The sequence below is a fragment of the Mastomys coucha genome, unplaced genomic scaffold (assembly GCF_008632895.1).
Source record: "Mastomys coucha isolate ucsf_1 unplaced genomic scaffold, UCSF_Mcou_1 pScaffold20, whole genome shotgun sequence".
In the NCBI taxonomy this organism is placed as follows: Eukaryota; Metazoa; Chordata; class Mammalia; order Rodentia; family Muridae; genus Mastomys; species Mastomys coucha.
In genome coordinates this window covers 48227462-48240240 of record NW_022196903.1, presented here as the reverse complement: position 1 = coordinate 48240240, position 12779 = coordinate 48227462, and the positions used below count along the sequence as shown (strand labels likewise).

Sequence of the window (12779 nt, the reverse complement as noted above, 5' to 3'; positions counted from 1 at the left end):
GCAGAGTTGCTTTGTCAGCATTCTGAGCCCCCGAACCCTTGAATATCTGAAACCCTTAATCAAACACTTACTGGCCTGCAGAATGACGTAATGGACCTGTAGCCAGCCTTTATTCTTTGACACATGTCAGGAAGAGGGAAAAATAAAAAAACCAAACAAGCTCTGCTGATACTGACAACGATGTACAAGCAGCCCACTCCAGTTCCCAGCTTTGAACCAGCACCAAGTGGGGGTGGCACTCGTTCAGGAAGAGTTGGAGCTCTTTCTACTAGACAAACCCTGGAAATAAATCTATGACTAAAAAATAAATGAGAAATTAAAGCGGGCTATAGTCCCTCTAAAGTGGCTTAGTGGGGCCAGTGTCTGCTTGTCTCGACCCTTTAAGAACTTTGTGAAAAGTTTAAGCGGTTCGATGGAAAATCTGGCTCAAAGGCAGGCTCTGTCTCCCGGGACTGAGAACCGCCTGGGTGCAGTGCGGCTCGGGCCCCAGCTGTCATTTAGGGCAGCAGCCCGGAAGAAGTAAGGGTGCCAGCGCAAAGGGGACGGAGGCAGGAGGCGGCTGCTGGAGTGAAGGCGAGGGCTCCGCAGCACTCTCAAGCTGGAGCGCCTGGAGCGAAAGTCAAGTCCCCTCCAAGGGCAACCGCCTCTCCCGGGGCACGCGCCCACCAGCTGCAGCAGGCAGCCGGACTCAGGAGATGGCAGCGGCTGCTGGGCACCCGGGGGAGAGAGAGCCCCCTGCAAACTCGCCCGGCCGCCCCTAGGTGACCAGGCGTCGTTGCCGAAACGGTTGGAAGTTTGCAAACTTTCTCTCGGGGTTCCGCAGCATCGAGAAACGGGACGTGAGGAGGCTCCTGGTTCCTGGTCTCTGTTGCTGCTGCTGCTACCACTGCCGCCTCTGCCGCCGCCACCACCACCGCCGCTTGACCACACTTCAGGAGGGTTCCGCACCTTGCCAGGGCTCTGGAGGCAAACATACACCCCGGATTCATAACTGTTCCCCGTGTCAGGGAAACTCACGCGCGCTCCCATACACGCACGCACACTGGGTCGGACACGGCGCTGGCTCCACTCAGCATCCCTCCAGTCGCACGGCGCAGCAACCACCGAGACGCGCTCCGGGACGGACACGGCGTGGGGTCTCTGGGTGACTACAGGACACAGCACAACTCCACAGTCCACCAGCAACTGGGGCCGGACTTCCCTCTGATCCGCCAAAGTGTTTACAAACACAAATCAAGAAAAAAAATGCATCGCATCCTTTCTACTCCTTGCCCTGTGACCTGCCCATTGGACCAAGTAACCTCGCGGCTGCAGCGATGAACCAACCCCTGCAAACAAGGACGCTCCCGAGTCGGCTCGCGCGGCAAGTGCAGCGAAAGTGGCTAAATGCAAAAGCCCCAGAAGTGGCCGCGCCGTATTTTTAGGAACTTACCAAACAAGTGTGGAGAAGGCAAGAGCCGAGCCCGGGTGAAGGGACCACGTTGGACTGAGCAAAGATTACAATACATTCTATTTAGAGTGCATTACATCACCCCCCCGGTGACGTCACGTGGGATTCCTGAACTTCTAAATCATTGCGGTCCGTTGGGGAAGGAGGGAGAGAGGGGCGGGGCCCGCACGCCGAGGGGGCGGGACCCGTCACCGCCCCGCCCAGACCCCGCCCCTCGAGCGGACCGGGGTGCTTGAGGCGGTGGCGCCCGTGATCTCGCAAGCAACAGCTTGCACAGCCCAGCGCCGAGTAACACGGCTCCCCGACATTAGTGGTGTGAGTCAGCTTGGAAACAATCCTGAAGGTTTCAAACAGAACCAAGCAGGAGACACGGGCACGAGCTCCCCTGCAAGGAGTCCCTGCAGGGTCAGAAAGAAGTAGGGTTTGGGGTGTGAGCAAGAGGTAGTAAGGATGCTGAAAGAGGTAGAGGGAGACTTTTACACTTACAAACGCAGGACGCTTCCTACTTCCCTACCCCAGCCCCCGAAGATACTCAGATCCTTTGCCTGCGACAGCCATGACCTCATTGCAGTGTTCTCTGCATGTTGGCTTCTTAGAATTACATCTACATTTCACCGCCCCTCTCCTCATCACTCTCAAGGGCATAACTTCTTGTGCACACTTAGTAGGACTACGCACAGCCCCCAGCCTTCCCTAGTCCCGCACCTTACATGTGCGGACCTGGACCTGTGAGAGAATCTCTCTAAAGGCGAAAGGTGAATCTCAGCCAAGAGCCAAATGATGAGCCGGATTTAGACTCCGCGTCAGCGCCGGAAGGGCCCTGGCCATTGCTTCCAGAGCCTCTGCTACTGGTCCAAGCTCACAGGCTGTGAAGCAGCCGAGCCAGGGCTAGAATACAGGATCTAGGGCCAGGTCTGCAGTGGGAAAGGAGGACTGACCTTTTTCAGCATAGGCCAGACGCCACCACTCTCACCTTCCTCATGCCTGCCAAGGGCTAGGTTTCCCTTTGGAAGCTCTCCCTTTGGGGAGCATTGAAAGTCTGTTCAAAATGACCACTGTCATCCAACAACAGCTTTGCCAAACACTTGAAGCCACGCCGCTTTCTTCTTCCTCATAAGACCTTGACAGAATAAGGAAAAGTGGGGACTGCGTTGTAATTATCCCCATTTCACAGCTGAGCTGGGGCAGACTCCAGAAGGCTAGGATCAGCGGGGACCACGCTAGCACCCTAAATCCCACCTGGATTCCTTGGTGGAATTCAGGGATGCTTATTCTCTTCTGATGGGTGACTGGTTAGAACTTCAACAAAGAGCTTGCTGGCTGGGAGTTGGATCTTTGCTTAGGAACAGTTTAGCCCCCATTAACAAACAATAATGGTTCCTGACATTTATGTAACATCTGACATTTATATAGTGCCTCTCATCCCAATGCATCACAGCCGTGACTTTGCAGTCTGCCAGAGGATCATGACTAGACTGGCTAGGAATCGTAATGCTTTACCCAAATTGTCACATTTCTGAGCTGGTTTTGACATACTAAGTGGAAGAGCTTTCTATTTCCTTTCTGGTTTGAAGTGTTTAACGACCCCCTCCCCTTTGTCTTCAGGGTTCTCTGAAATCACAGGGGCTGACAACTCCTTTTTCCTTGTAGCCTTCCTAAAAGCTCCTCTGTGAATTTTCTTCTTCTCCTCTTCTCCATGGGACACTGAAGGAACTATGAAAGAAGATTCTGGTCCTAACCTGAATCTGAACCAATAAAACCTTGACTATGATGGCTCAATTGTCTGGGATTAGGGAAGGAAGCCATAGTCCACTGAACAGCAGCTTTGGTACCCACCTTCCATCTTGCTTTCCAGTATAGCCTTGCTCACCCAGAGCAGGGAGCAACCTCCTCCCTCAGAGAAAACGAAAACGCCCAAAGGAATGGGGCCAACATATCAGAGTTGAAGCTGAGAGCTGGTGTTCCCCAACCTCCCCCCCATAACCCCACCACTCCCACCCCATGGATGGGTATAAACCAGAGAAATGAAGCAAAGAATTAAGTGAGCAAAGCCAGGGTGATGAAAAGATTCACACACCTGCAAGGAGTTAAAGGACTCAATTCACAGAATTATCTAAACAGAAGCATGAATAAATATGTCTTAATGAAAGCACTACCCAGATTTCTTAATGCAATGCTGGGGATATTTATAGTAACTCAAGAATTATATCACTTTCATTAACCAATGTTCTCGGCTCTGGCACTTATAGCCTCTCTCTCTCTCTCTCTCTCTCTCTCTCTCTCTCTCTCTCTCTCTCTCTCTCTCCCCTTCTCTTTGATGCTCTCTAAATCTTGGGGAAAGAGGTGTGACATAGATGTCCCATTCATTTATGAGCACTTGCTCTCTGAACTTTAACCAGTTGTGAGTTTCATGTATTATCCACCATCCACTGCACAAAGGAACTTCCCTAATGAGGCCTGAGAGTTGTGCTGATCTGTAAGTACAGAAATAAGGATTTAGAGGGAATGTTGAGTCTATGTCCATTAGCAAAATTTTAGTAGTAGGTTCATCCCTGTGAGGCTGTGAGCTTCATACAGTGAGTCCTTGGCTACATTTAAAGTATCAGGCCTCTGGACAGAGCCACAAAACACATCAGAATGTAATTGGTTACCCCATTTGTGACATAGTTGCGCCCATAGGTTTATTTTTAATATATGTTTAATTGAAGTAGACTACATCACTTGCCCCATGACTTTCCTCCATTCAGCCCTTCCCCAGTATCTTTCTTCCAACCCTTCCATTCTCAAGTTAATGCCATCTTTTTCTTTTGTATACATAATATATATACATATATATAATATACAACATATATACTAATATGTAACTGCTGGAAGAAGAGGAAGAATCCCAGGGATGAGCCCCCTATTGGTTCTCCAAGGCAGAGCAACCATCTCTAAACAAACAAAAGGGGCTCATGAAGATGTATATATTCTTCTGTAGATCTCAGGCTTCACAGCCAGGCAACACTGTTCATGACTTTTCCCTCCAGCAGCCTGTATACCCCTGGGACTTTGAGAGTTGGCTAGAGGGGAAGAAGCTTCCTACCAGTACCAACTTGAGTTCTCCACATCCTGCTAGCAGAGTTTGGAGTGTCCTCAACAATAGGGTTTTATAGTCACACACTAGTGGGCAACCAAGAGCAATGAGAATAGCTGGTACTGTTCTGGAAATCTCCCTAACAACTTGAGAGATAGTATCCCACACATTTGCACAGGACTTTTTACTTGGCAATCTATAGCTTTGTGGATGAATGTAAACTCTTGTACAGGATAAGTCCTACTAAACACTTTTATGTGAACACACACACAGGCACACACACAAACACAGGCATACACATACACAGCACACATATGAATACATACACACATACATAGGTACAAGCATGCATGCACACATATACACAGCACACAGAGAGGCACACGAGCACACACACACACACACACACACACACACACACACACATATTTAATGGGTCCCACTTGAAACTAAGAGGTTGGACTTAGTTGGAGGAAATAGGTCACTAGGAGCATTCCTTAAAGAAAACAGTTTATCCCTATGTCTTCTCCCTCCCCCCCCTCTCTCTCTCTCTCTCTCTCCCCTCTCTCTCTCACCTCCTCTTTCATCTCTCCCTCTCTCTACCCCCTCTCTTCTTAAAGGCTGCCACAAGGTGGGCAGCTCTTCCTCCACTGTGTTGTTTCTCGTCGGTAGATGCATGCCCCAGCAGAGCTGAATTCTCATTTTCACTGCCTCTGGCTCTTGTCTGCCACAGATAAACAGCCTCTGCCTCATGCTGTTGCCACTTGTGATATTCTGCTTTACCTGAGACTCAAAACAGTAAACCCATCTGACCTTGAGTGGAAGCCTCTGAAACTGTGAGCCAAAATGAAGGCTTTGTTCTCTCTTGTCTGTGCCAAGTATCCTGTCATAGTAGCAGATGGAAAATTGCAATTAACATTGGCAATAACACTCCACCTTAGTTGCCTAAGATTTATTAAGTACTTACTGTTTTCTGAGTCCTGAGCTGACGACTATAATGACTATATATGTATTTAGATGGCTAACCCTCCCAGTAAACTATTCTCGTTTTGTCATGGGGAAACTGAGGCTTAGGGAAGTGGCTAGCTTGTGGATCTGAGATCTGGGTGAGTGCAGAGAACAACCTTGTCACTGGTACCTGCCTCAGAGCCTGACTGAAGACTGAAGTCTCCAGAAGCAACAGAGCAGAGAACTCACCAGAAACAATGAGTGAGTGGGGAACACATATCAGCCTCCCCCTACATTCTTCTTGGCTGACCAAGAGCCAGTCCACATAGGGCTGTCTTCATGGCCTGCCAATGTCTGAGTCTCACAGGGCCTTGTGTTCAAGTTTACCCTCGATTTAAGGCTCTATTGTGGCTATCTTGACATCTCAACACTCTTACCTTTATTTTTAAGCTTGAGATTTGTACCCTGAGCCTGGTGGGACATGGAACACATGCACAACTAGAATGGGCTCATGCCTGTGAGTGTCTGCCATCCTTGTGTGTGTGGCATGTTCACTATGCTGCATGGACACAAAGTATCAGGGATACCAGATGCTCGGGAGTTCCACCAGGATCTTATCAAGGGCTCAGTGAACTCCTGACCGGCAGAGCTGAATGGGATAGACATGAGGTGGGGTCTAGGAGTCAAGACAAAGGCTAAAGCTCATCTTGCTTGTACTGGGGCCCTGTGCTAGGCAACTGGGTGCACTGCACCACAACGCAGAAAGAGATAATTACGGCCGCTCATAATTCCTTTCCCCTGTGGTCTTTTCTTGCCCATGAGTGAACAAGGCAGGGAGTGAGCAGAACCTGAGCCAGAGGGGAAAAGATGGTTGCCTTCATTTTGTAGAACATTTCCACTGTTCTAAAATCAGAATATGCCTGTCACCGCCATGCAGTACAAAGTGTTAGATTTAAGTGACTTTGCATACAAATCAGCTAATCTCATACTTACTAATATTAAAACCGCCACTGCACAAAACCTAGTAGATGTGAATAGCAAAATTAGGGCTAGTGACTTAAAGTCCTTGAGTTTGGTTGCCTTGAATGACGCTGCAGCAGATAAAAATGCTCGGGAGATGGAAAAGAGAAACAAGCTTTTTGTGTCCCAGTTTTGGTGGATTTTTAAAGGGAATCCTGCACCTTCAGTTAATGAGAGGTCTACAAAGCAGGTGGCATGGTGTCTAAGTCAGCGTTCTATTGCTGTGAAGAGACACCATGACCACAGCAAGTCTCATAAAGAAAACATTGAATTGGCACTTGCTTAGAGGTTTAGTCCATTATGGACATGGTAGAACTATGGCAGCAGGCAGGAAGACATGGCGCTGGAGTAGCTAAAAGTCTTTTGTTTTTTGGGTTTTTTGTTTTGTTTTGTTTTGTTTTGTTTTTTGAGACAGAGTTTCTCTATGTAGCCCTGACTGTCCTGGAAATCACTCTGTAGACCAGACTGGCCTCGAACTCAGAAATCCGCCTGCCTCTGCCTCCCAAGTGCTAGGATTAAAGGCGTGTGCCACCACTGCCTGGCTCGTAGCTGAAAGTTTTACATCAGGATCCACAGGAAGCAAGAAGAAAATGTGAGCCACAGGACCTGGCTTGGACTTTTGAAACCTCAAAGCCCTCACCCCAACCCCAGGACACACTTTCTTCAACATGGCCCCATATCCTAATAGTACTACTCTCTGGTGACCCAGAATTCAAATCCATGAACCTATGGGAGCCATTCTTATTCAAACCACTACACAAGACCCGACTGTGACCTATGTTGCTCTGACTGTGACCTATGTTGTCCTGACTGTGACCTATGTTGCTCTGACTGTGACCTATGTTGTCCTGACTGTGACCTATGTTGCCTTACTGTGATCTATGTTGTCCTGTTCCTTACATGTTCCTGAACTCCAGATTATCTATAAGGTCAGCATGTACCTTTGTAAGCTATTATAAGGCCCAATATATGCATCAATATATTTAAAACAATGTGTGCCACATGGTAATCAATGGGAAAAATATTCACTACTGTGGTGACCAGTTTTATGTCAACCTCACACAAGCTGAAGTCATCTTTGAGGAGAAGACTTTCATTGAGGAAATGTCTCCCTAAGATCTGGCAAGCCTATAGATCATTTTCTTAAGTAACAATTGAAAAGAGAGGGCCCAAATCACTGTGAGTGGAGCCACCCCAGGCTGGTAGCCCTGGATGCTATAATAAAGCAGGCTGAGCAAGCCATGAAGAATAAACCACTAAGCAACCTCCCATAGGGGAAGAATAATCCCCTATGGCCTCTGCATCAGCTCCTGCCTCCAGGTTCCTGCATTGACTTCCAGCCCTGATTTCCCTCTGCAATCCAGAAGCATGCATAGAATAAAACCTTTCTTTCTTCCCCAAGTTACTTTGGGTCATGCATTTCGTCACAGCAATAGTATCTGTAATGAAGACTATTATGCCTTCCAAGGCATTGGGAGAATTTAATAAATGAATTCGTGCTTAGCTTAGCATGCTACCTACCTGGCTTTTAGACTGTGCTCACTGAGTCTTGGCTATGTGGTACTTCAAGTAGAAGGCACTACTAAAGTTCCATAGGTCCAAATGATGGAATCAATCCACTAAGACTTCACATTCAGAATCTTAATATGATTCATTTGTATTGGAAAGAGCTGCTGCCTTCAGAAAACTAATCTCGACTTAGTCTGTGGATACCACAGCAGCTTTCTCCGGGCTGATGATCCGGCTAATGTCATCAAAGGACCCTTTTAGTCTTGATAGAGAAATGCATTTCAATCAAATGTGTGAGTATTAATTCTTGTGTCATTTAGAATTCCAAGAAGCACTTCTGGGATCCTAAGAACAATTTGAAGACTACACCCTCTTTCATTAGTGCCCAGAGTGTATGCCAATGCCAAAATATTGATTTGCAAGGGAGTAGGCCACTTGGTTCAACCTCCTAGGTCCCAGACAGAAGGCTATATGATGATGACGGCCTGAACTATTAATTTATAATTGTTACATCTGTCACCTTATAAAACAAAATGTTTGCCCCTGAACCTGGCGGTAAACCAAATGCTTCACTCTCCCTAAGAGGATTAGAGAGTTAACATCCCTGTAAATGGTACCTGATCTTAATGGGCTCCTCCTCCTTTTCCTAAGAGAGAACTGATTAAAGGGAAAACTACTCAATCTTCCACCAGCTCTGCTTTGAGATTAAGTGAAAGAGATTGACACCTGTTCTGAATGATGACCCCCATGCACAGTGCTGTGTCAGCATACTCCAAAACTCCTAGTCATTTCCTTAAGATCGATGGTAAGTGGAAAGTAACGGTTTAACAATAATTAAGAATGTTTTATATATAGGGAGGTTCATTTAGACTAAAGCATTATTGATGTCCCATAAATTAATATGGAGCTCCATCTCCCATGAACTGATCTTTTGTGTGCCACCTCTCTTTATGTAGTTAACCACATGTTTAACTCATGTACTGCTGATGTGAGAGGTTATCTCATCTCTTTAGGGTCGTTTATAAGTACCTGATTTCAATGATCCTTGAGAATTTCAATAGCTTTTAAACCTAATGGATGCACCATGCCTCTTCATCCTATAAGACACAGAATATTTAAAAGCTGGCACATTACCCTAAACCTCCTTTGAATCCTGGCTATTACTCACGGGGGAGATGGGAAATATAGAGTCCCCTCCCAATGTCCTCCTTGACCCTGCTCTTAGAATCTTCTCTCCACAGCCTTCACAACAGTGTCCTCACTTGTCACAGAGACTGCAGTGTAAATGGCACACAAGGTTGCTGTGCAGCTTAGCAAACCATCTATTTTCTGACCTGCTGTGGCCATTTAATGCTATGGCGAAGCCTGGGTGGGAGGAAATCACAGTGATATTTATGACAACAGCTCTGGTTCATACCTGTTAACTATATTTTATCTCCCTTAATTCCAACAACTCTGGGTAAAAGGTGTCCTCTTCCTCATTTTATTGATATCAGAATTGAGAGAAGCTAAGCCACTTGATGGAACTGTCACAGAGCTGTGAAGTAAGGCAGAATCCCCGTTGTCCATCTGCCTGCTGTGAGCCTCACTCAACTCACTCCACCTTGCTGCTGTCCCTTCTGCAGAGTGCCATTTCTTATACAGGTGTGAGTATACCCAAAGGTAGGAAGATGTGGAATTTCTTATGAATTTTCCAGCATCTGTTTCCCTTCATAGGCTGATTCCTGTACTCATTGAGGGAGGAGCAGATCCATTGGATGAAGCACGGAGGATCCCACAAAGCAAGATCTGGGCCATCCTAGGAGGGGACCTATGCACATTAGGTGCTGGCATTAGTGACTGTGATCTACTTCTTAGGGAAGTAGGATGGTCGAGTCTCTGACCTCTTCAGGGCCCACAGAGAGGACAAAAAGCAGAGGAGGTGAAGTGCCTGGGGTGGGGACTGAAAGGACAGACACATACGGCACTGTATTCATGGCCAGATAACTGGAACCTGAGGACCCCATTTTTCTCCCTTATGGTAATAGGCACTCATCAGTGCTGCACAAGTACAAGGTTATTTATGTAAGGGCTGAGGAAATGCAAGACCCCCTCTTTCGCTCTGCGCCGGCTAGTTAATCTCAACTTGACACATCTGCACTCATTTGGGAAGAGTAAGCCTCAACCGAAGAACTGTCACCAACAAACTGACCTGGGAGTGTGTCTATAGGACATTTTCTTAATTGCTGTAAGAGACTCGGCCCTCTGTGAGGAGTGTTATCCCTAAACGGTTGGGTTAAGACAGCACAAGAAAGGTAGCTGAGCAAGCTAGAGCAAGTCAGTAAGTAGAACCCCTGCATGGTCTCTTCCTCTTGAGTTCTTACCATGATTTCCCTCATGATATCTATAAAGTGTAAAATGAAATAAACCCTTTCCTTCCCAAGTTGCTTTTGGTCATGGTGTTTATCACAGCAGCAGAAAGCCAGCTAGAATATACTCCATTAACCATAGGGCCCTTTATGGTCCCTTTTATTCTTTGGTGGAATATTTCTATTGTTTCTACAGATTTTTAAAGAAACGTGTGCTTATGAGACCTCAATCATCAAGTAACTGTATAGAACAGAAAGTTAATTTCTCCCTATAGGCCCAAATAGAACTACTATTAGCAGTTTGAGGAATAGACTTCCTGCAGTAGCACTGCACATATAAACACAACACTGCACATGTGGGATTAAGTGACATATTCTCTTCTCAAAGTGCCCTTTCCACTCTACATTTTATTGTGGACATCTGCACACAGAATACAATAATATGATATCATACCTTCTCATGATTATATAAGTTTTCATTGTTTGGGTTTAACTAGTTCATTATTATAAATATTCATGTGATTTCCATTTTTTTGCTACTATAATTAGTGTCACAATGGGCAACTGTTCACTGGCTTGTACATATGAAATGTGACTACTTTCCACAGAAATGGTGTTATAGCTGGACCACGGGCACACAGGCTGCTTTCAGCTTCCAAGGGCTCGGCATCATCTTCCTGGGCTAAGGATGACGAAGAAGTAATGTGCGCTCAGTAAAAACCAAAGGTGCTACTCTGATATTTGCTGAGATAGTAAATCATTGCTTCCAGGAGACATCATGATCATAAGCACATCAGCCCCTCCTCTGCAATGCTGGCACTAAGCTGGGGTGGTCCACAGGCCAATTACTTAAGTGCATTTCTACTTAACAATATTGTTTAACTTATACTGGCTTGCTGGGACAGAATCTCATCCTGAATCAAGGAATGCCTGAATCGTAGATGTTGTTGAATGCTGCTTGACTTCCTTCCTGAGTGACAGGCCAAATTAACTCCCACTCTACACAGAGAGGAATCCTGCTGCCCACACCCTCTTTCCAACCAGGGGCATCATCAATCAGTCATGTTGCTAAAATAATGTCGACTTGGTGCGAACTGCCCCCTCTTACCAGTTGCTAGCTGCAAAGAGCATCTTTTCATGCGCATCTCATTCTGTCTTCTTCTCTGTTTTCTCCTTTTGTGAGATTACTTTGTAAGTATTCTTTCTACATTAATGTGAAATTTCTGTTTTCTATCATGTATTCATCTTATTACTTTCCCAGTGTACCTTTTATTGTGTCTGGCCTCCCTATCCTTCCATTCTCAGGCTGTGTCTACAAAATAGTAACAGAGAAAGTGGGTATAAAAGAAAGACAAAAGACATTATCTGCATGATCTTACCAAAAAAGGACAGTCACATGACTTTAATTTCAAGAGAAAATACTTCAATCTTAGGTTGTAATAATAATAATAAAGCTTGCACAGTGATGAAGTCCAGGGTTTAGGTAATATAAAGTAATGTATTTTTCCATGTTAACTATAAAAAGAGCAGTGAATGGCTTTTAAGATGGAAGTTCACGATGATCCCATGGGTTGGGATAAAAAGGTTTCATTGTTAGGAGCTGAAGAAATAGCTCAGTAGTTAAAAGCACTTGATTCTCTTGCAGAGAACCCAGGTTCAGTTCCCTGCACCCACACATCAGTTCACAACCTTCTGTCTCCAGCTCCAGGCCACCTACAGTCCTCTCCTTGCCCTTATGGGCACCAGGCACATAGGCAGTGCACTTATATATGCATGCAGGCAAACACTCATGTAATACAAAATAAATCTTCAAAACAACAACAATGAAAATGTCTCATGTTTTCGAAAGTGATTCATCATCCCAACACAAGAAGATTGACCACTGTGCTTCACTGTTGGATCAGCCATAGGCACCTGTTAGACTGGCAGCCATGTTTGAGCTCAGCTTGCACCCTGACTTCTTCCTCAGGCAACAAGGCTCCTGTTGTTCTGGAAATATTCCATGGGTGCTCTTCCCTCACCACTCAGAGATCTATGCCCAAAGCCCAGTATAAGAAGAAAGTCGTAAGATCTAGATTTTATTTAAATGTGCAGCAAAGGAGAAAATGGAGGCCCGGTTGGAGGCATGGAGCTTGCAGCTTAACCTGGGACTCCTCCTTTAGGTTCCAGGAGTTCATGCCTCAGTGCAAAGGGGGAAAGAAGAGAGTTACTTTTTCATGGGCACAGATTTCCTACTTGGGATGATGAAAACAACCAACCAACCAGAGAACCTAATATTGGTGATAGCTCGATAAAATAGCGAATGGACTTAACATAACTGAACTGTACACTAAAAATAGTTAAGTTTGTAAACTGTATTATGTATATTTTGCTACAGTAGAAGAGATAGACAGAGAGACAGACAGGGAGAGAGAGAGAGAGAGAGAGA

At 45.9% G+C, this 12779-nt stretch overlaps 2 protein-coding genes across 3 annotated transcripts in view; both read right to left on the bottom strand.

Moving 5' to 3' along the window:
* The window catches only part of LOC116098938 (hepatocyte nuclear factor 3-alpha-like), a 10056-nt gene extending 8843 nt beyond the window's left edge, over window positions 1-1213 (bottom strand). The window contains exon 1 of the mRNA XM_031381943.1: window positions 72-1213. Coding sequence (XP_031237803.1) covers window positions 427-1029 — 603 coding nt within the window. The 5' untranslated portion in view covers window positions 1030-1213 and the 3' untranslated portion in view covers window positions 72-426. The remainder of the gene's footprint in view (window positions 1-71) is intronic.
* Creb5 (cAMP responsive element binding protein 5) overlaps window positions 1-1541 on the bottom strand; it is a 403859-nt gene extending 402318 nt beyond the window's left edge. Inside the window, exon 1 of one of the 2 annotated variants that reach the window (XM_031381940.1) lies at window positions 1433-1541. The gene's annotated coding sequence lies outside the window, so the exon portion shown is untranslated. The remainder of the gene's footprint in view (window positions 1-1432) is intronic. The other variant, XM_031381941.1, reaches the window with a different exon arrangement.
* Window positions 1542-12779: the final 11238 nt, after the last annotated feature.